General features: G+C 33.5%; 3 protein-coding genes and 2 long non-coding RNA genes across 5 annotated transcripts; 2 read left to right on the forward strand and 3 right to left on the reverse strand.

Annotated features, from left to right (window-relative positions):
* Window positions 1-2,367: 2,367 nt before the first annotated feature.
* Window positions 2,368-5,839, reverse strand: LOC114716954 (LEAF RUST 10 DISEASE-RESISTANCE LOCUS RECEPTOR-LIKE PROTEIN KINASE-like 1.1). Its single transcript, XM_028902034.1, has 4 exons — window positions 5,817-5,839; window positions 5,427-5,719; window positions 3,608-3,883; window positions 2,368-3,443 (listed from the first exon to the last, which is right to left on the reverse strand). The coding sequence occupies exons 1-4, from the start codon at window positions 5,837-5,839 to the stop codon at window positions 2,515-2,517; spliced, it is 1,521 nt and encodes a 506-aa protein (XP_028757867.1). The 3' UTR covers window positions 2,368-2,514.
* On the forward strand, window positions 5,838-16,769 carry LOC114716973 (uncharacterized). The gene is made up of 3 exons (XR_003737672.1): window positions 5,838-6,008; window positions 11,296-11,304; window positions 16,760-16,769. It is a non-coding gene; the product is annotated as an uncharacterized LOC114716973 (long non-coding RNA).
* On the forward strand, window positions 8,108-9,467 carry LOC114716972 (uncharacterized). The gene is made up of 2 exons (XR_003737671.1): window positions 8,108-8,223; window positions 9,126-9,467. It is a non-coding gene; the product is annotated as an uncharacterized LOC114716972 (long non-coding RNA).
* Window positions 16,770-18,860: 2,091 nt separating the features above from the next.
* On the reverse strand, window positions 18,861-20,142 carry LOC114716955 (LEAF RUST 10 DISEASE-RESISTANCE LOCUS RECEPTOR-LIKE PROTEIN KINASE-like 1.2). Its single transcript, XM_028902036.1, has 2 exons — window positions 19,833-20,142; window positions 18,861-19,696 (listed from the first exon to the last, which is right to left on the reverse strand). The coding sequence occupies exons 1-2, from the start codon at window positions 20,140-20,142 to the stop codon at window positions 18,861-18,863; spliced, it is 1,146 nt and encodes a 381-aa protein (XP_028757869.1).
* A 1,138-nt stretch (window positions 20,143-21,280) lies between these two features.
* Window positions 21,281-22,287, reverse strand: LOC114716956 (uncharacterized). The gene is made up of 3 exons (XM_028902037.1): window positions 22,251-22,287; window positions 21,462-22,087; window positions 21,281-21,337 (listed from the first exon to the last, which is right to left on the reverse strand). Exons 1-3 carry the CDS (start codon window positions 22,264-22,266, stop codon window positions 21,281-21,283), a joined length of 699 nt encoding a protein of 232 aa, XP_028757870.1. The 5' UTR covers window positions 22,267-22,287.
* Window positions 22,288-22,816: the final 529 nt, after the last annotated feature.

Consider the following 22,816-nt stretch of genomic DNA (forward strand, 5'->3'; position numbering starts at 1 on the left):
AATGTTTTGTACCAAACGTAATACATTTAGTTTTTTAATTTTATATAAGATTTTAGTTTGATTTTTTAAGTTTAAAAAGCATATTGTTGTCCTTTAACCTTAAAATTATTAGTATTAAATGATGATTTTTGTAACAATCATAATTGTTTTGAAAATTAAACTTAATATTATAGCATTTAGTAATGTCTTATCAACATTTAAAATCTCAATATTATCGTTTTTTGTTAACTGTTCTAGGGTTAAAGGACTCAAAATTTATTTTTTAAAGTTAAAAAAGAAAAATAAAATTTTATGTGAAATTAAAAGACCAAAAATATACTGTAATCCACATAATATTATTTAGGAAGAATTATCGAGAGGTTTTAAAATAAATTAATTATTAAACGACAAGTGACCAACCTCAATCTATTATTACTTCTTATTCTGAAATTTATCATTATTTACTTTTTATTTATTAATGAATTTTATGGTAATTAAATTCGCCAGATCATCTAGGTCATTTGCAACATTTTAGATAATAACTTCCTTGTAAGAATTTTTTTATTTAATAATTTATCCCTTATTAATTTATCTCTTTTTTTTTTGAGCAAAAATTAATTTATCTCTAATTGATAACCGGTTGTGTTGTCTCCTTCACACCTTCTAACACATTCACACCTCCAATCCTAGACCCAAAAATGAAATCCATTGGTGAATTCGCCATCCCCACTTCCTTCTCTCCTTCCCCACCCCCTCCTCGATCGCTGTCTCCGACACCCCTCCACCATCTCGGCCGCTCGCTCCTTTGTCACCCCCTCCACTCATGACCGCTTCTCTACAAGTGGAATAACGAAGGGGAAGTAAATATGCCCAAGAATTCCACAGGAAAAAGGCCCTGGTGGACAGGCGACTGAGAGAGGAAGCAGAAAACAACAAAGACAAAGCAAAGGAAGTAGAGAATCAGGAGTAACCACACTAAATTTCAAACTTTTTGGAAGCCAAGGTATGCGGATTCTCATGACACAAATGATCTCCTTGGCTAATCCTTTGTGTTATTAATGTTCGAATGAATCTGAGTGCTTACTACGCTGGTTGACTTGGACATTGACTTAGAACAAGACTTGGAAAAGTGGCCTGGAAAATAAGGCTAACCTGCTCTTACTTAGCTTCCTCAAATGTCATGTTAGAATGACTTTGAGTAGTCCAAGGTCTTTTGCGTCCACCGAAGTTTACCCTACGGCAAAAAGACCAGTGACAGAAACTCTTGAGTTTTATCCACAGCAACCACCTAATTTTATTATGTATCTGCCACTAATGATTTTTATCATCAGGGTCAACAAGTATAACTAGATTTTACTTCTTTTATGGAGCAATCACCAGGGGCATTATCTAAACTTAATGTGTGGTCGAAGACGTTAAGAACTTGACTGGATAATTGGAGTCCAGTGAAGAAAAAGAAGACAAGTTAGGAGAAAAAAATATGCATTTGATGTTGACGAGTTTCTGCAGATTTTAGAATATTCAAAACGCGTTTTCGATTCATATTCTTGTTATTTCTGGCACCTTTCTTCCTTTCCCTGCCGTCTTCTCCTTCTCCTTCTCTGTTTTTATGTTCATTTTCTTCGCTATTTCCATAATTCACCACCAAAAATGTGGCCTTCCCATTGTCATGAAGAAGAAACTTCTCAAATACACTTGTACTAAAATACTTGTTAATAAAATAATAATTAATGTAGGTTTCATGTATTACAACAGCAAAATTGCATCCACCCAGCGAATAGATGAAATAGACTTATTTAATGATTATTATATATGTCGACCATCAAATAAGTATGGGTAATTATTTGATGTTTATATTAGTTAACCGTTAAATAGATTTTTTTTTAATTACCAGAAATTTAAAACTATTTGATAACTTTTTTTTTTTTGGGTAAACAGCTGTCAAATATTTTTAGGTAATATACTTGACCGTCAAATATACACATTGGATTTTTTTTAAAGTAACCGTTAAGGGTCTCATTCAAATGGCTTTATGATTTTCCAATTACTATAGTAATGAAAATGCTAAAAATATCAATTTTCATCTTAAAAGGATTGGAATCAAAGTTAATTAATCTTCCACCAATGCAAAAACATTTAAATCTTTTTAGTTATCAATCTTAAATATTGGTTCTTCCAAATAATTTTTTAGTTAATGACCCATGATAACATAAATATCTTAAAAATCCTGCCCCACATTCATATAATTTATAGAGGATTAAGACAATTAAAGTGAAAAAGTGATTCTTAGAAGTAATCACAAACACCCAATAAATAAAAGCGAACAAATATAATTGTCAAAATGGTTAAAATATAAAATAGATTTTATTAGGTTTGTAGTTGAGAATATGGAAAGAACTGTATTACAGAGTTCGAAATAACTATGTAAGAGGAGTTTAATTTCGACTTATATAAAAGTGCATTTTAAAAGTGTTTTTGAAGCTTACCAAACACCCTTTCAGGTACAATAAAACTACTTTAATTTTACAATCATCATCATACTGTACGGGGAGGGAGTTGTGGCATTGAGTCATTTAGTGATCCAGCTCCATCCAAAAGTAGTGAGGTTGGAAGAGATGTATGTATCTCCCAGTTCGAAAACCCAACACCACGAAACTCTAGGTGCTTTAGATAATCATCCTTCCCATTTTCAATTTTCTGCAGAAACTCCACTACTTTATCCATGGAAGGTCTTAGCTCTCCATCCCTCTGTAGGCACTGAAAAGCTAAGTTTGCCACTGAGATTATCATCTCCTTAACCTTGTCATCAGACTCAAAACAAAGGGAAGGATCTACAAACTCAGTAAACGCTCTTTTCTGAATCTTCTTAACTGCCATATTTGCCAAATTAATCTTATCCTTGGCCCTTGTAACAATGATAGCTGGCTTAGAAGATATGAGTTCAATCAGCACGACTCCGAAACTATAAACATCACTCTTTTCAGTAAGCTCGCAGAATTGGTAATATTCGGGGTCCAAATAACCTGGGCTACCTGCTGGAGCCGTGGAGACATGAGACACAAACATGGGAAACAATTTGGAAATACCAAAGTCAGCAACCTTGACACAAAAATGGTGATCTAGAAGAAGGTTGCTGGATTTGACATCGCGGTGAATGATGCCAGAAGCATGGAGATAGGACAATGCGTTTGCTGTCTCTATGGCAATCCGCATCCTCAAGGGCCACGGTAGTGAACCAGGTTTTGCTAGATTTCCATGAAGATGACAACCAAGAGTTCCATTTGGAATATATTCGTAGACTAGGAGCAGTTCACGACTGGTACGGGAAGTGCAGCCATAAAGTGACACAAGGTTTTTGTGCCGCAAGCCTGTTAGAATCTTAACTTCATTCATGAATTGCTGTACACATGAGTTGCGCTCAAACAGCCGCTTAACAGCAACTTCTCGTCCATCTTTAAGTTTTCCTAGTCGTTTAAAATCAAACCAACACCTTTTCATCAATATCTACACTAACACAAGTTAATATGCATCTTCCCAAGCACAATAATATAACTTCAAAATTCAACTATGTAAGAATGAATATTTTTGACAGAAGAAACTCTCAATACATATTTTTAAGGTGGCTTACCATAGTAAACAGTTCCAAAGCCTCCGCTTCCAAGTTCTCTTGATCGATCAAATTTGTTTGTTGCTTCTTCGAGTTCCTCATAGGAGAAGACGGGGAACTTAAAGTAGATGTGTCTATCTTCTAGGATTACATTTGAGTGAGTATTATCAGATTCAATGGTTCTTGACTGATTTTGTGAGCCCAAAGACTTGTGTCTTCGTTTGTTCCGCAATTGAAAAACAACCAAACCAATTATAATCACAACAGTTCCACTTGTTACACCTATATATATGCCGTGTGACAGAATTTGGTGAAACAGAATAACTTGCATTTCATTGATGAGAGTTATATTCATAGAAGGAAAAATATACATAACAAACAATGTTTACAAGTAACTGAATTAGTTTTGTATAATTAGAGGAAGAGCTTTGAAACTTTAATTAATTCTAGGAATATTATGGCCACGAATACAGTCAATTAAGATAAGATTTGTTGTGCTCTTTCGTCATCAAATAAGATTTCTTGTACTTTTATAAAGATTTCATACTTTTTGGCAGCCAAAATATATAGATTTTCATGACACAAACATTATCTTCGGCCAATCTTTTGTGTTAATAATGATAGAATGAATCTGTGTGCTTACTATGTTCATTGACTCGGACACTGACCAGGATCAAGATATGGAAAAGTGGACAGGAAAATAAGGGCCAGGTCTTTGCCCTCCACCTTAAAGTTCCCACAACCACAAAAAAGAAAAAGAAAAAAGGACACAGTATTCCAGAAACTTCGAGTTTTATCCACGGGATCACGGCACCACCTAATTTTATTATTTACCAATAATGATTTTAAAAATACCCCTACTATCTGTATTCATCATCAGGGTCAACTTAAGTATAATCAAATTTTACTTCACTTTTTTTTGGAGCAATCACCAGGCACTATCTGTCCAGTGATGTTTTAGCGTTTGTATTGAATGTCTAGTCCAATAGGAAAAGAACTTCATTAAAATCTTTAATCTCTCCTCTGTTTTTCTCAAACCAAACAATCATAAAAATTAATAAAATTTAAATATTAAATGAATACTAATTTGATAATTTTTCAAAAATAATAGTACTTGGAACAATATGTGGATTTATGTTTTTAGTGGTAATTTTACAAAATGTAATGCTGTCTAGATGTTGTAAAAGCATAAATAATTCTATTTTGTTTAATTTCTGGTGCAATTCACAAGATATTTTTACCGGTTATAATATAGAAATAAACAATGACTTGTATTTTAAAATTACAATTATACACAAATATAGACAACAAATTATTTTATTCCACAAATTATTGCAATCATGAAAATTTTTAAAAGAAATCTAAAATGCAATTTGTTTTATTTTAGAAATTATTATATCTATATATAGTTAAAATATAATTAATAACTAAATAATTAATCTATTACCTATTAGCAATCCCAGCTTCCAAGCCCGTCTTTCTGTCTCAATTTCATCTACGCCACAATTAAGAGAAACAGATACGAAACGAACAAATTAGTATCGGAATTGAAAATATTAGATTTAAAACCACAAAAGAAAAACGCAGAGTCCATTTGATTAATTGGCACGCAGTTAATATGAGCCTCTGGAAAAGGATAGAGTAAATTTAACATGTTACTTAATTATTATGCGTGCCTTTGAGAAGATAAAATTATCTGGTGCTGTTGAGACGGCAGGAGCCGTTGTCAGAAAGACATAAGCAGAGTTGACAGGCATACATGTGGCCATCTAAAAACGAACGAGGAAAATTAACTGTACCAGAGAAATTCTCATTTGTTGTACTAAGTAATGCATACCTTTGAGACAATAAAATCCTCCAGTGCTGTTGAGCTTGCATATCCCTTTGTCAGAAACACATGAAGCACAGTCATTAGAAAGCTGAACTGTAACAGGGAATTCAGAAGCTATGAATGTGAATGGATCAGGAGAGAAAGCCAGCTTATTCACTGGAAGCTGAACCCTTGGACATGTTGCTAAAAGAGGTTGAGGTTCATCCTGATCTTGCGTTCGGAAGAAGATGGTCTCATTCTTACTTTTAGCACATCCTGTATAGTTCAAGAATTGCTTTGAAAGACTCTGATTGAGTGGAGTACTGCATTCGGTACATAGGTTATATATGAAAAGGAACCCAAAATTGAGTTGGGAGGAAGAGTAATATTGGAACGCAAGGCGTCACAACTATTACTTGCCAGACGCTTCTCCAAATATGCATCTCTAACGACAACTTTAGGAGTCAACCCGGCTTCTATCCTCGTCACTTGAAACATCTTTTCCCCCAATTGCACAGTTTTTTGAGCGTTGGGGTCTTCACAGCCATGAATCGGCAACATCCCACAGTCTTTGCGTTGTGGAGTGGTTAAAGGGAACGAGAGCTTCCCCAGGTTCCCACAGTCAAAGAAACCTGGGCACTCATCTCCTAAAGCAGAATGGTCAGAAAACAAGAACAAGAAAAAGAAGAACAAATAGACAGGTAGAACCATGATCTTCTTCTGAAACTCTCACTCGTAGAGAACAAGTTTAGTCTATGGAGACTATATATGGTTGTTTCAAGCAATAACCTGCTAAGGTTTGGTTGTAGCTCTACGAAATGGCAGTTGACTTAGCCGAAAGACCAAGGCCGAGAAGATGAATGTGAGAGACACGTGTCCTTTTCTCAACATAAAGCAGAGAAATTAATAATTCACGCGGTTTTTAATTTTAATATTCCCATTGCTGTTTATTTGTATAGTAATTTTAATTTTAATTTAATATATAAGCATCGCAACTCGTGGTGAACATTTTATTATTCGATGAACATTCGCAGCAAATAATCTTTTCGAAATTTGCACCTGGAAAGAAAGTATTATTAATAATATATTGATAAAACTGCACTTTTAGTTATTTAATTTCGTACAAAATTCTTTTTCCTTAACTTCATAAAGCTTCTTTTACGGGATCTAATTCTAATATTTTTACATGAATTTGAAAAAAAAAATCTATAAATACTACTGTATTGAATAATTAAAAAAACAATGATCAGTGCAAAAAATCGTCATGTTAGATTAACGGTATTAATATTAGAAAAATGGAAAAATTACTTTATTAAATTAAAGAAGTAAACTAAAATTTTTTCCTGATATGTGTTATTTGGATTTATTTGTTTTATTTTTATTTTGAGAACATATATGTCAACCAAATATTTTATTTTTTAAATCAAAATACCTATTGTAAGATGGTGAAAATTGTTTTAACTATGGATCATCTTTTTTTGCCAACATATTTATTATCATTTTGGAATGAAAATTAATTAATTAAAATTGTGTCTGATTTGTGGAGATTATTGCCCCAAAGTGAACAGTGATGATTGTCAGCTTTTGATTCGGAACCGTTAGGGAGACATAATCATAATTACGTCCTCTTTTTGCTCTCTGTTTTTTTAATCACTATTCTCCATATCTGGTCCCAATAATTAGTTTATTAAATAAATCTCAACCTGATTGAGAATAGATAATTAAAATTCCTCAACCCAAGTATCTCGAGAAATTCTTACGTACACCGGGTGCCCCGCCTCATTTGTGTTCTAGCCAATCAGAATATAACAAGTCACAACATTTTAGGGTGTGTTTAGATTGGTGTTGGGCAAAACTGAGTTCTAGTCTAACTGACTTTTGTAACTGAAATTAGAATAAAAGTCAGTTAGTGTAATACGATTTATGTTTGGATAGGTGCTTATAATAAGTCAGTTGAAAAAATTAAAACTTGTTTAGATAATTAATGAAAAAGTAAGTTTGGATGTAAAATGACTTAAAAAGATATGAATTATATTAAATAATACATATTTATATTATATGCATATAATGTAATAATTTTAAGAGAAATATTAAAATTAATTGTGAGAATGACTTAAAAGGAGTTCAAGTATTATTGAAAAATTTGTAAAATATAACTTGTCATATTTTAATTAAAAAGCTAATTTTAATAATTTTTTAGTTTGATGAGTCAAACATAAAAATGAAAATGAAAATAAAAATTATAATTTTTAATTAGTGAATTGTTTTAATTTTTTTTTTAGGAGAGACTATTAGTTATAAAAATAATAGCAACTAAAAATGAAATAAAAATATTAACATGGATTTTATTATTCATGAAAGGGGGAAGAGAGAGAAAGGGTGTGTGTGGAGGAGAAGATGGGCATGTGAAAAAACATTAGATACGATACTAAGGGGGGAGAAGCAGCAAAAAGTAGCGTTGGCTTTATTGGGTGATAAGTTGGCTATGAGCTTTTTTAAAAAACAATGACCCAAACAAGCAAAAAATCACAAATGAGCTTCAAATCTTCATTTCACAAATTCCTAAGCACGTTTGGGTCTTCAAATGATAATCTAAACAAGCTCTTAATCTTAGCTGGCTGCTCGGTCATCTCTAATTATTAAACAATTAAGATTTCAATTAAGAGAAAAACTCAGGGATTTCAATTTGCGTCAGAAAATTCCCATCGAAGAGCCCTAACCTCTAGTCCTCTACATTCGAGATTCAACGACGATTGCCCTCTTCCTGGTGACCTGAGACAAAACTTGAGCTCTTAAGGCTGGAGGTCTCTCGGTGAGTTTGCGGTGGGTAAGTTGCAAGTTGTGCTTTCCTTTTTCTTTTATTTTTGATCGAACAAGAGGCTATTTATCCTCATCTTCCTCTCCCTAGCGACCGTGTTGTGATTAGAGACGATGGTTAAGCCCTAAAGGCTGAAGGTTCTTGACGATCCCCTTGTCATGTTTTGCTTTGATTTGTGGATACAAGTGAGTAATGAAATCATGTTTGAAAGCCCAAAACCCTAACTTAAAATCAATCTTCAAAGCTTTTAATAACCCCTTTACAGTCCCTCTATCTTCAAATCAAAAGTATGAACCGTGGAAGTATTTTAGAAATCCTACCTAGAGTGTTGCAACCACCAGAGCCTCTACCGAAAAAATCATTTCACTATGATTCTTGAAGTTTCACTGAAACGAGATGTTTGTTATTTGACTTAATTCATAATGAACTGAGGTGCGATAAGACTAATCATACATATCATCAAGGCACTTGATTCAATTTATTTATTATTTTTCGAAGTACTTGCATTTTTGAAGATTATTGGGACGTTGAACGAATATCATTGTTTATAACTTTATATCTTCTACAAGGCGTTTTTATGGATGGTGAGTTTAACTATATTTGTGATTTCAGCTGCCTTGTTTTGTTTATGTGAAATCATTTTACTAGTAATGGTTACTATGTTTGCAATAATTTCTATTCAACCTGCACATCTAGATTGTTTTTCACGTACTTCAGGCACATAAATTTTGTGATGTTTATTTTGTTTCTGATTCTTTGCAGAATTTTTAGGCCTAAATTCCATTTGAGTGAGTTGTCTATGTAGATCATAAAGAAACTTACCTAGTGTCTGCCTGGCTGTCTGGCTTGATAGCCCCTGCTTTTTCATTGTAATTAACAATCAATGTTAAACCTTTTTTTTTTAACTTCAGGGGAGGAGAATTATACACCATGGCAAGCTGGGTAGGTGAGAGGAGGACGTGGCCTTGCTGAAATCATTCATTACACGAGGCATAATGGCTAACAATGTGATTTTGATATGGAAAGCTTTTGAGAATTGAAGGGGATGATGACTTTAGTTTGACTTCGATGAGTTTGGTGCTGACTAGCTAGTTTGTTGGCACAGTTTGCTATAACAGGCGGTTACTATTTAGTATATGTAACTTGCTGTCCAGAAATGTTTTATGTAATGTTGCAATTGAATGTTGTTAATTTGGTATTGTAACATGACAGTTGATTGTTTCAATGGAATGCCTTTGATTTGGTGTTTTGATGGTTGATTCTTCTCCCAGATATAGTTATGTCAAAATTCATAACAAAGAGTTCCAAAAGTGAAGGGAACAACTGTACAAAAATTCTTGTCGTGTCAAATCTGGAGAGCAAAGCAACATCTCAATTAATTGAACTTTGCTACTTTACAAAATACAAATGATCAACCATACAATGATCTTGATGGACCAGAACGATGCAATGCAGCATTTGAGAAGCAAACCAACCAAATGTGCAGAATCATGTCCATCCCTAATAAAATAATGAAACTAAATCAATCCTTCACTCCTAACTACTACAACAGCTAAGCAGAAGCCTTGACCCATTTCGGTTATTTTTCTCTGTCCATCTCGTCCCTTAATCCTGCCCAAAGTTTGCTTGGATACATGTACTTCAATCTAATCCAAACAATTGCTGCAGCATACCTCCTGCATTTATAGCAACAATATCATTTGGAGTGCACAAACAATTGAAAAAAAATATCAATCAGCAGCATTGACACAGAACATGAAGATGCATTTTCAAAATCCTTTTATAAAGCTTTTTTCCCATATGTTCAAGAATGTGCCATTAGCTGACTTTCACCAAAAGGTCGTAAATTGAGGAATGACCAAATTGAATATCAAAGACTAGAGGTTGGTTATCCATCATCAACATTTGATTGAATACTAGATCTGTAAAATTATAAAATAATCAAGAAGTTTTAGGTAGAAACAACATACCTTAATAAACTAGCAAATTAAAACATATATAAACAAATTGAAATCGAAGAAAATAATAGAAGAGAATATTGTGGCCTTCCAATGCTAATAAGCTAGAATGCACCATCATTGATTCCTCATTCAACTTCATCACAGACACTTAATGGCCCTAACCTTGTGGCCTTCAATCCTTCAACGACAATATCACGGGGATAATTTAGGAAGGGATTGGCGTGAGGTTGGATTAGAAAAAGAAGAGAGGAGAGGAAGATAAGGGAACCATTGGGCTGAGGAAGTTACCGGCAAAGGCGAGACCGACAATCAACTCCCTAAGTAATCGACGGCTAGTGCGTTGAGCGGCAAAGATTCGTGGACGAAGAAGAGTGTTGGCTGCAGAGCAACGGAAGAGGACGATCGTTAAATGTAGAGGCTAGGGTTCTTCGATGGAAATTTGAATTTGAAGTTTCTTGATGCAAGTTAAAATCCCCGAGAGTTTTTCTTATAATTATTATTTTAATTAAAATCTTAATTGCTTAATAATTAGAGATGATCTGGCAGCCAGCTAAGATTAAAATGTTGTGAGTTGTTATATTCTGATTAGCCAGAGTACAAATGAGGTGGTGCTCCAGACGCACACATTCTCAACTATCTCAGCATATTGCCAAAATTAGTAAAAACTCACGCCACAATGTCCTTATACATCTGTGAGGGTGGGTTTAATTAATTAATTTTGTACATGTATTACTATTTTTAAACAATTACTAGACATGATAACATTTTTTTAGACCAGCCATAACTTTTAAATATATGCTTCCTCTCATTTAAAAATGTAAGAACTAGTTAGAAAATTGGTGTTGATTATAAATATAAGAGTTCCATCCAATTTGTTTCTGAAATTTATAATTTTTTTAAACCATGCCAATTGGTGGGAATGTTAAGAGAATTTTTATGAAAAGATGGTTATAATACAAGTGATTAAATAGGTTATTTAAGAAAAATCAAAACATATTCATTATAAAAAATTAATTTAACTAATTTTTAACATATGTAAATTAGTTATTATCTTCAATCTTATACAGAAGTATTGCATCACTAATTTATAAGTCAAGAACCACTAAGTGGGTGTGTAAAGTATGAATGTGTGGCGTCTTGTCCTATGAAAAGACAACTAATTTATAAAAATTAAATAATTAGTTATTTATTTATAATAAATATGTGTTGAGTTTTTTTAAATGCCTCATTCATTTACATTAGAAACTTTTTTTCATTGATGAAAACCCACCTCATTATATGCCATCAATATTGTTGTTTGGGAAACTAAATTTAAAGTTGTGAAGCAAAATCAACTAAGTCCTGTATTTGGAATCAAAATAAATTTCTCAATTGATTTTTATATTTTAAACATAAAAATATTCCTCCAATTCTAAATATAAAATTCTTATATACACTATATAAAAGTTTTATATTTAAGACGGGAAGAGTAATAAATTTTGTAGACTTATGGCTAAATATGACTTTGTAATTGCATACAGCAGCTATGAGCAATCACCAAATTAAGAATTAATGACTTTTCAGTGGTCCCCACAATACGACACGCTGTGAACTTTGCTACTGGTCCCTTCCGGCTTGCCCGTATGCACAGAGAAGTGTGGTACCATCACCATGTGTATTATTACTATTGCATCTTCTATTTATAAGATTTTATTTATAGGTTATAAACAAAATCTTATAAATAAAAATAGAGATATTACTTCCTCCGTTTTTTATTATAAGAGACATTTGATACTTATAGCATATTCCTATATATAAGAGACACTTAAAAGTTGTCTCTATTTTTTTGTGTTGATTTCCTATTTTACCCATATTTATTGTCTCCAACTCACACTCTCTCTCCTTCCCACTTCTCTTTCTTTTAATAATTTAATTGTTCTCTCTCCTTATTAACGAAGGTATTTTTGAAAAAAAAATTATATTTTTTACACATTGATTGTTCTTAACTAATTTTAACTGCTTTTTTTATCAATGTAATTCGGTTATTTGTCTCTTATAATAAGGAACGGAGGGAGTATCATCATCATCATCATATCTAACAATTAATATAAAAACTAAATAACAAATTTGAGAAAAAAATCCAAAAAAATATATCTTAAATTACACTATAAAAAGAGTTTTATATTTAAGACCAAAAGAGTAGTAAATAAAACTGATTTAAAATTTTAAAATTCAAAAAATGTTTTCTTAAAATTTTTCAAATTAAAAAAATTAATCAAGTTTGTTATTTATAATAAATATGCATCAAATTTTTTAAATTATCTTTTATAATCATATGTACTGACATTAATATGAATATTTTTAATGCATATAAATAAAAAAAGAAATAGATAATAAATATAAAATACGTTATTTTAAGATGAGGTATAGACGTTGGGAAATCGAAAATATCACAAAACGAGAACAAAAGCGCGCGATAAATTTGGACGGGAAGTGTGTGGGTGAGTTCAAAGCCGATTGGCCCACACTATTATAAGCGTCAAACCATATTCTCTTTTTTTTTAAAATATCCAAATATATTTATACATGTTAAAATCAACCATGAAGAAAGTGAATGAGAACACATGTCTATGTCTTTAATTTCAACAAAATGTGCTTCATCACAGGCTCTTGAACTTGATTAATACTTCTCCGGTCTTTAATATAAGACCCATTTAACTAATTTGATTAGATTAAGGAAGTTAGGTAAGTTAGTTAATTATAAGAAATGTGACACATTTTTCCTAAAACACCATAATCATCTTTCTTAATACCTCCTCTCCCTCTTCTACTTGATATGGTTGAGGGAGTATCCATAGGAATAATTTAGAGAAAAACAATAGATATGAGAAATAGGTCTTATATTTAGAACCAAAACCAACTCAATAATTGGGTTCTATATTAAGGACCGAAGGAGTATATGCATTAGGTCATGTCCAAACTTGTCCAAATATCGCCAAATAAATAAGATCAGTTTATAGAGAATAAATCAAAGAAATAACTGGCAATCACAATATTATATAAATTTAAGTGTCTAATAAGTATGAAAAATATAAAAAGTATGAAATGAAAGTCATAAGTTCATTATGCTCTTGATGAAGGAATTTCTCACATAATGATAATTAACACGCTAATATGAATATAAAGTTTTCAAAAGGATGAATGGCCAAAAATAAATTTGTGTATTGAAGAGACATGAACCAAGCCCAAAAATGAGTCTATCAATCCCTTTTAATGGTGTGTGCTTGGTAGTATGGTTATTGTGAGTTCTTATTTTACTACCTCGGGTCTTAAATATAAGAACTAGTTGATTAATTTGAGTATATTAAGAAAATAAGTTAAGTTAGTTATTTGTAATAAATATGTATTATTTTTTCTAAAATATCTTTACTAATCAAGTTTATTGGCTAGAATTATCATTATTAAAAGAACTATCTTGGGAAAAAATAAACAAATATGAGAGACAAAATAGATTGTGGTCTTATATTTATGACTAAAATAAAAATCAAATGAGATTTTATACTAAGTATCGGGTAGTATCTTATTTAAATATGTCGGGAAAACAACTCGTATAGTGCTCAATTATTCGTCTTCTGTTGTTCTTTCCTTTCTTTGTAGTTTTCCATTCGCCAAGTTCACTTTTTTATTTCGTCTGGCAGTTTAGTCATTGCTGATCTTCTCAAACCTGGACACTGAAACACCATCTTGTTGAAGAAACGACCAGAAAAGTGTCCTAAAGGTGAGGATAATGCCACAGACACCAGGTAGAGACAATGTTGTTCCACATGTTTCAGTGTTTAAGGTAACATAGTAGTGCGTCTAAAAGCAGAACACCAATCAGGAAAGATAACTAAACACACCAAACCAAAGACAGAGCACACGATATGGGAGACAAAACACATTACAGATATCTCTCTCCCTTTCTCTTTAATAAACCAAACACTGCGTAAATTTTGATGCGTATAGCTGAAAGAAAGATAATTTAGAGCCCGTTTAGAATAGCTTATAAGTAGCTTTCCAATCATAATTTACAAAATACGAGGTATATATGTGAGAGAAGTTTTGTTTTGGTTTATGTGAAACGTGCTTATAAGTGATTTCAATTGTAATAGCAAAGAAGGCTTTAAAATGTTGAATAGTAGCATGAATACAAAAATTTTGTACTATATTCATGTTTAATATAAATATTCATGGTCGATCACTTAATTTTTGGCTTGAAAGGGCAAGGATGAGGAATAACATACAACGATGCTTCCAACGCAGCAAAACATGGACCAGGGACCATAAATTATAGAAAGCTTAGAGATGAGATGCTAAACAACTTTGCCTAATCAACTTCTCCATTTCCCCATCTCTCAATCGCGTTGTTTTGTGAAGTTGCTGACTTGAACAACTTTGCCTGAACAAAGCTTAGTGAAGTCACTGGTCTTGCATGTATGTCTGCTTTATTGTTTAAAATTTCACCACCATCACCATCTTCCCCTGCATTCTTGTCTTCTTTTTGCCCATTCTCAGTTTTCATTAAAATCTCTAAAACCTCATCAATGGAGGGCCTTGTCTCCTTATCTATCTACAAGCATTGAAATGCCAATTCTCCCACTGCAACCACCTTTTTCTTTACCTCACTATCCTTCTCAATCCCCAAACCTAGATCCACCAAATCCTCAAATTCATTCTTCTGAATCTTCCTTACTACAAGACTCCCTAATGCAATCTCATCTTTGTTCCTTCCAATATTATCTGCTGGCATTGAAGATATCAACTCCATAAGCACAATCCCAAAACTTTACACATCACTTTTGTTTGTTAGCCTAAAGCAAAAGTGATACTCGAGATCAAGATAGCCTGGTCTTCCTTGTGGTGCTGTTGAAACATGCGACACATCATCTGGGAATACCCTAGAAGGTCCAAAATCCACAACCTTAACACAAAAATTCTTGTCAAGGAGAATGTTGCTGGTTTTGACATCATGGTGGATAATGCCGGAAGCATGAAGGTAAGCTAAAGCACTGGTAGTTTCTATGGCAATTTTGATTGAAACAGGCCATGTCAGCAATGCAGGATTTGCAGAGCTGCCACGTAGGTGACTGGTAAGGGTGCCATTTGGGATGTATTCATAGACAAGAAGGACCTCATGGCTCTGACGCGAAGTGTAGCCATAGAGGCAGACAAGATTTCTGTGATGCAGGCGAGTGAGGATTTCAACTTCGGTCATGAACTGTTCCACTCACTGTAGTTGTGGTTTAATAGGTGTTTCACTGCAACTTCACACCCATCTTGAAGCTTCCCTATAAATGAAATAGCTTAAAGTTCAAAACTGCAAAATACAAGATTATATTAAAAGAAATGAGAGTGATTCATAAGATGACCATAGGAAACAGAGGCGAAGCCTCCATCTCCAAGTTTGTTGGAGGAGTCAAAGTTCTTGGCTGCCCCTTGAAGCTCCATGTGGGAGATGATTGGGACTCCGAAGAAGCGTCTACCACTGTCTGGATCCGCATCATTTGGGTATGACTCGCTCATTGTAGGCTGACATGTTTCTGTGTTTGCTTGTAGTGCTGGAAAACGAGCACCAATGCTAATACAATGATCCCAAAACTACCTGTCCAAGATCAATTCTTAAATCTCTTCCTTTTGAAAAGGGAATGTTGTCCTAGACTTTTCACCCGAAGTTTCTGCCTATTGTTTCTTGGGAACCTCATAATGTGAATGCATTTTACACTTGATAACAACCTATAATAATATATGTAGTAATACAGGCTTCTAAATAACTATGTTGGAAAGCAGATAGCTGAAAATGAAAACAGAAAATATGAAGTAAATTACCTATGATCAATCCTAGCATCAAAGCCCATCTTTTTTCCTGATCATCTAGCGTAGTTATCAGGAGCAAATATTAAATGGACTAGTTAGTATTGGAGCTCATTAGATTAGAATAGAAAGAAAATGAAATAAGCAGAGTTACGTTTATAGTTAATATGCATACCTTTGAATTTGGAACAATAAAATCCTTCGGTGCTATTGAGATGGCATATGCCTTTATTGTGATCAAAACAACGAAAACAGTCTTCAGAAAGTTGAATGCTAACGGGGAATTCAGAGGCTATGAATGTAAAGGGATCAGCAGAGAAAGCCAGCTTATTCACTGGAAGCTGAACCCTTGAACATATAAAGAAAGTGGAGGATCGTCTTGATCTTGTTTTCCGAAGAGGATCGTCTCATTAGTACTCTTACCACATCCTGTATACTTCAAGAATTGCTTTGAAACCCTGTAAGTGTGCAAACTATTACATTTGTACATGGTTAAATTTGGCAAGATATGAAAGGAACCCAAGGGTGAGCTGGGTGGAAGAGTAATATTGCAGTACAAGGCATGGCAGTCATCATTTTCCAAATAATTTTGTAAAGCTCTGTCTCTGAGGATAACTCTAATTCTATGAAGGCCATCAAATCTCCTCACTTGAAACTCCTTTCCACTGAATTGCACAGTTTTAGTTTTGTTGGGATTAGGGTCTTCACAACCTCGAATGGCCAACATTCCACATTTGTGCTTTGGCGTGGTGAAGGGGAAACTGAGCTTGCGCAGATTTCCACAGTCAAAAGGAAGATGGACAATCTCTAGAAGCAGAAGAGAGAGGAAGCACATGGTCTGAAAACAACAAGAAGAAGAAGACCGACAAATAAACAGGCACAACCATTCTTCTGAAATGCTCACTCTCACTCATGTACAGAGCAAGAAGTGAACTTGGCGTCTCAATTAATGAGAGTGTTTCAAGTAATGACTTCATGGTTTTATTCTGTAGGAAATGAAGTGAGCCGATTAGCTATTTACAGTACAAACACGCAGAAGGGCAGAACGTTGGGCATGGGATACGGCAGTTGACTTGGAGCTGCAAGTTGGAAGGAATGTTTGACCATAAGCCAATTGGCCCACACTATTATAAGAGTCAAACCATATTCTCTTTTTTAAAAAAATATCCAAATATATTTATACATGTTAAAATCAACCATGAAGAAAGTGAATGAGAACACGTCTATGTGTTTAATTTCAACAAAATGTGCTTCATCACAGGCTCTTGAACTTGATTAATATATGCATTAGGTCCTGTCCAAACTTGTCCAAATATCGCCAAATAAATAAAGATCAGTTTATAGAGAATAAATCAAAGAAATAACTGGCAATCACAATATTATATAAATTTAAGTGTCTAATAAGTATGAAAAATATAAAAAGTATGAAATAAAAGTCATAAGTTCATTATGCTCTTGATGAAGGAATTTCTCACACAATGATAATTAACACGCTAATATGAATTTAAAGTTTTCAAAAGGATAATGAGAATGAATGGCCAAAAACAAAAAGTGAGTGTAAATGATGTCAAAAGGTAAAGGAATTAATGAAGCACCAGAGAGGGAATCATATGCATTACATGAAAGGGAAAGTGAAAAATTATTGATACCATTCATAATTAATAAATAATGAATTATAGTAAATTCATGATGTATGACCCTGCGAAAGTTGAATTTGCATCATCCATACCACACATGGAATTAAAATTGATAAAGATTCACCTTTAAATAGAACTTAACCGTTCAAATTAACACTTGATCCCAAATGGAAATTCATGTATTAAGATAATATTATAAACGAAATTCATATTAACAATTAAAACTAACATCCTATATTAAGATTGGAACTAACAATCGAAGTTAAACAAATATGCCTTCCGATGAGAGTTGATATATTAAACTTCAATCTCAGAAATAATTGATATTACACTGTTGAAGATTTTTTTACACTTTAAATAATTTCATTACTGTACAAAATGCCATACTTGGCACTCCATAGTTGTTGGTTAAACAGAAAAGCATCAAGTAAGTAACATGAGGTACGTAGAGGTTGATTAAGGACTTATTTAGTGATTATTATATATGTCGACCATCAAATAAGTATGGGTAATTATTTGATGTTTATATTAGCCAACCGTTAAATAGATTTTTTTTAATTATCAGAAATTTAAAACTATTTGATAACTTTTTTTTTTTTGGGTAAACATCCCTCAAATATTTTTAGGTGATATACTTGACCGTCAAATATATATGCTCAAAATATCAATTTTCATCTTAAAAGGATTGGAATCAAAGTTAATTATTCTTCCACCGATGCAAAAACATTTAAATCTTTTCAGCTATCAATCTTAAATATTGGTTCTTCCAAATAATTTTTTAGTTAATGACCCATGATAACATAAATATCTTAATAATCCTACCCCACATTCATGTAATTTATAGAGGATTAAGACAATTAAAGTGTAAAAGTGATTCTTGGAAGTAATCACAAACACCCAATAAATAAAAGCGAACAAATATAATTGTCAAAATGGTTAAAATATAAAATAGATTTTATTAGGTTTGTAGTTGAGAATATAGAAAGAACTATATTACAGAGTTCGAAACAACTATTTAAGAGGAGTTTGATTTCGACTTACATAAAAGTACTTTTTAAAAGTGTTTTTGAAGCTAACCAAACACTCCCTCAAGTACAATAAAACTACTTTAACTTCACAATGGTGATCATGCTGTACGGGGAGGGAGTTGTGGCATTGAATCGTTCAATGATCCAGCTCCATCCAAAAGTAGTGAGGTTGGGAGAGATGTATGTATCTCCTAGTTCAAAAACCCAGCATCACGAAACTCTAGGTGCTTTAGATAATCATCCTTCCCATTTTCAATTTTCTGCAGAAACTCCACTACTTTATCCATTGAAGGTCTTAGCTCTCCGTCCCTCTGTAGGCACTGAAAAGCTAAGTTTGCCACTGAAATTATCATCTCCTTAACCTTGTCATCAAACTCAAAACAAAGGGAAGGATCTACAAACTCAGTAAACGCTCTTTTCTGAATCTTCTTAACTGCCATATTTGCCAAACTAATCTTATCCTTGGCCTTTGTAACAATGATAGCTGGCTTAGAAGATATGAGCTCAATCAGCACGACTCCGAAACTATAAACATCACTCTTTTCAGTAAGCTCGCAGAATTGGTAATATTCGGGGTCCAAATAACCTGGGCTTCCTGCTGGAGCCGTGGAGACATGAGACACAAACATGGGAAATAATCTGGAAATACCAAAGTCAGCAACCTTGACACAAAAATGGTGATCTAGAAGAAGGTTGCTGGATTTGACATCCCGGTGAATGATGCCAGAAGCATGGAGATAGGACAATGCCTTTGCCGTCTCTATGGCAATCCTCATCCTCAAGGGCCACGGTAGTGAACCAGGTTTTGCTAGATTTCCATGAAGATGACAACCAAGAGTTCCATTTGGAATATATTCGTAGACTAGGAGCAGTTCACGACTGGTACGGGAAGTGCAGCCGTAAAGTGACACAAGGTTTTTGTGCCGCAAGCCTGTTAGAATCTTAATTTCATTCATGAATTGCTGTACACATGAGTTGCGCTCAAACAGCCGCTTAACAGCAACTTCTCGTCCATCTTTAAGTTTTCCTAGTCGTTTAAAATCAAACCAACACCTTTTCATCAACATCTACACTAACACAAGTTAATAATGCATCTCCCCAAACACAATAATATAACTTCAAAATTCAACTATGTAAGAATGAATATTTTTAAGGCGGCTTACCATAGTAAACAGTTCCAAAACCTCCACTTCCAAGTTCTCTTGATTGATCAAATTTGTTTGTTGCTTCTTCGAGTTCCTCATAGGAGAAGACAGGGAACTTAAAGTAGATGTGTCTACCTTCTAGGATTACATTTGAGTGAGTATTATCAGATTCAATGGTTCTTGACTGATTTTGTGAGCCCAAAGACTTGTGTCTTCGTTTGTTCCGCAATAGAATAACAACCAAACCAATTATAATCACAACAGTTGCACTTGGTACACCTACATATATGCCACGTGACAGAATTTGGTGAAATGGAATAACTTGCATTTCGTTGATGAGAGTTATATTCATAGAAGGAAAAATATACATAACGAACAATATTTACAAGTAACTGAATTAGTTTTGTATAATTAGAGGAAGAGCTTTGAAACTTTAATTAGTTCTAGGATTATAATAGCCACGAATACAGCCAATTAAAATAAGATTTGTTGTGCTCTTTCGTCATCAAATAAGATTTCTTGTACCTGTATAAAGATTTCATACTTTTTGGCAGCCAAAATATATGGATATTCATGACACAAACATTATCTTCGGCTAATCTTTTGTGTTAATAATGATAGAATGAATCTGGCTGCTTACTATGTTCATTGACTCGGACACTGACCAGGATCAAGATTTGGAAAAGTGGACAGGAAAATAAGGGTCGGGTCTTTGCCCTCTACCTTGAAGTTCCCACAACCACAAAAGGACACAGTATACCAGAAACTTCGAGTTTTATCCACGGGATCACGGCAACCACCTAATTTTAGTATTTACCAATAATGATTTTAAAAATACTCCTACTATCTGTATTCATCATCAGGGTCAACTTAAACATAATCAAATTTTACTTCACTTATTTATGGCACTATCTGTCCGGTGATGTTTTCGCGTCTGTATTTGGATGTCTAGTCCAATGGGAAAAGAACTTCATTAAAATCTTTAATCTCTCCTCTGTTTTTCTCAAACCAAACAATAATAAAAATTAATAAAATTTAAATATTTAATGAATACTAATTTGGTAATTTTTCAAAAATAATAGTACTTGGAACAATATGTGGATTTATGTTTTTAGTGGTAATTTCACAAAATGTAATGCTGTCTAGATGTTTTAGAAGCATAAATAATTCTATTTTGTTTAATTTCTGGTGCAATTCACAAGATATTTTTACCGGTTATACCATAGAAATAAACAATGACTTGTTGTATTTTAAAATTACAATTATACACAAGTATAGACAACAAATTATTTTATTCTACAAATTATTGCAATTATGAAAATTTTTAAAAGAAATCTAAAATACAATTTTTTTATTTTAGAATTTATTACATCTATATATAAATTAAAAATATAATTAATAACTAAATAATTATGTCAGCAAAGGGAGATAGCTGAAAATGAGTAAAATGAAGTAAAAATTACCTATTATCCATCCCAGCTTCCAAGCCCATCTATGATACTGATCTTCAGTCCCAGTTTCATCTTTTACCACCGGGAAAAAAAAAGAGTAAAAGAATAAGCAGAGCTAGTTTGATAGTCCACAGGCATAAAAACGAGTCTCTGAAAAAGAATGAGTAAATTTAACATGCTACTTTGTTATGCATACCTTGAATTTGAGACAATAAAATCCTCCGGAGCTGTTGAGCCGGCATAAGCCTTTGTCATAAACACATCGACTACAGTCAAGAGAAAGCTGAATTGTAACGGCAAATTCAGAAGCTATTAATGTGGATAAATCTGCAGAGAAAGCCAGGGAATTCACTGGAACCCGAACCCTCGGACATCTTGCCAAAGCAGGTGGAGGATCTTCTTCATCTTGCGCTTGGAAGAAGATGATCTCATTGTTACTCTTACCACATCCGGTATAGTTCAAGAATTGCTTTGGAGCGCTAACTTCGAGCGTGATATTGCATTTGTAAAAGGTTGTTATGTGTTGAATTATGTAAAACGAACCCAAGGGTGAGTTAGGAGGAAGTGTAATATTGCAGCACAAGGCATCACAGCTATTATTTACCAAACGCTTCGGTAAATCTGCGTCTCTAACGAAAAATAGAATATTGGAACTGTCTATTCCTGTCAATTGAAACATCTTTTTCCCAAAGAGCACAGTTTTTTGAGCGTTGGGGTCTTCACAGCCATGAATCGGCAACATTCCACAGTCTTTGCGTTGGGAAGTGGTTAAAGGGAAGGAGAGCTTCCCTAGATTCCCACAGTCAAAGAAAGGTGGGCAATCTCCAGAGGCAAAGGATAGAGGAAGCACAAGGTCAGCGAACAAGAAGAAGAAGAAGAAGACGAAGAAGAAGAAATAAACAGGTAGAACCATTCTTCTGAAACTCTCACTCAGAGAGAAAAAGTTTAGTCTATGAAACTTTGATTATTTCAAGTAATAACTTACTTGAAGATGGTGTCATCGAGTTGGGGAATCAAGGGTGGCCATTCTTTCCCCGCGGAACACCCAAGTCCACGCTCTGTGACACGGCAGTTGACTTGGCTGAAAGACCAAGACCAAGAAGATGAATGTGAGAGACGCGTACTTTGCTCAATATAGGGCCAGTTTAGAATGACTTGCAATTAGCTCTTTAATAGTAATTTTTAAAATACAAGAAAAGAATTTCATCGTGATTTATGTGTAATGTGTTTATAATTCATTTCAAACGTCATGCCAAACAAGTCAATAATTTGCTTCACACCCTCTCTTATCAATACTAATATTTGGTTCCTAATTAATTATGCTCAAAGTTGCCAATATCGTATATTAAATAAGCCGAACAAACAACAGTACAAGTGTGAAACTAATAGCAGAAACGTGAATGGTAGAGGGAAGACCCTGAGTCAACGTTTTATAAAGCATGTCATGGTCCTGGAATGCATCAGAAATTTTGAAAAAGCTCATGTGACTATAGGATCCGTTTACATTGAGGGTAAAAAAATTAATTTATTTTTAATCTAACTTTTAGAAAA

The sequence above is a fragment of the Neltuma alba genome, unplaced genomic scaffold (assembly GCF_004799145.2).
Source record: "Neltuma alba isolate B1F8T4 unplaced genomic scaffold, ASM479914v2 tig00011700_pilon, whole genome shotgun sequence".
In the NCBI taxonomy this organism is placed as follows: domain Eukaryota; kingdom Viridiplantae; phylum Streptophyta; class Magnoliopsida; order Fabales; family Fabaceae; genus Neltuma; species Neltuma alba.

Bases quoted from the DNA above. Each gene is read 5' to 3' on its own strand.
- LOC114716954 (XM_028902034.1), bottom strand. From the start codon at position 5,839: ATGCATATTTGGAGAAGCGTCTG. The intron at 3,884-5,426 runs AAGGTATGCATT...AAATTCTGTCAC, and splicing joins TGGAGGATTTTATTGTCTCA to ACGGCATATATATAGGTGTA. The intron at 3,444-3,607 runs GTAAGCCACCTT...TTAAACGACTAG, and splicing joins CTTTGGAACTGTTTACTATG to GAAAACTTAAAGATGGACGA.
- LOC114716955 (XM_028902036.1), bottom strand. From the start codon at position 20,142: ATGCAAGTTATTCCATTTCACCAAATTCTGTCACGTGGCATATATGTA. The intron at 19,697-19,832 runs GTAAGCCGCCTT...TTAAACGACTAG, and splicing joins TTTTGGAACTGTTTACTATG to GAAAACTTAAAGATGGACGA.
- LOC114716956 (XM_028902037.1), bottom strand. The intron at 21,338-21,461 runs GTATGCATAACA...CGGTGGTAAAAG, and splicing joins TTTATTGTCTCAAATTCAAG to ATGAAACTGGGACTGAAGAT.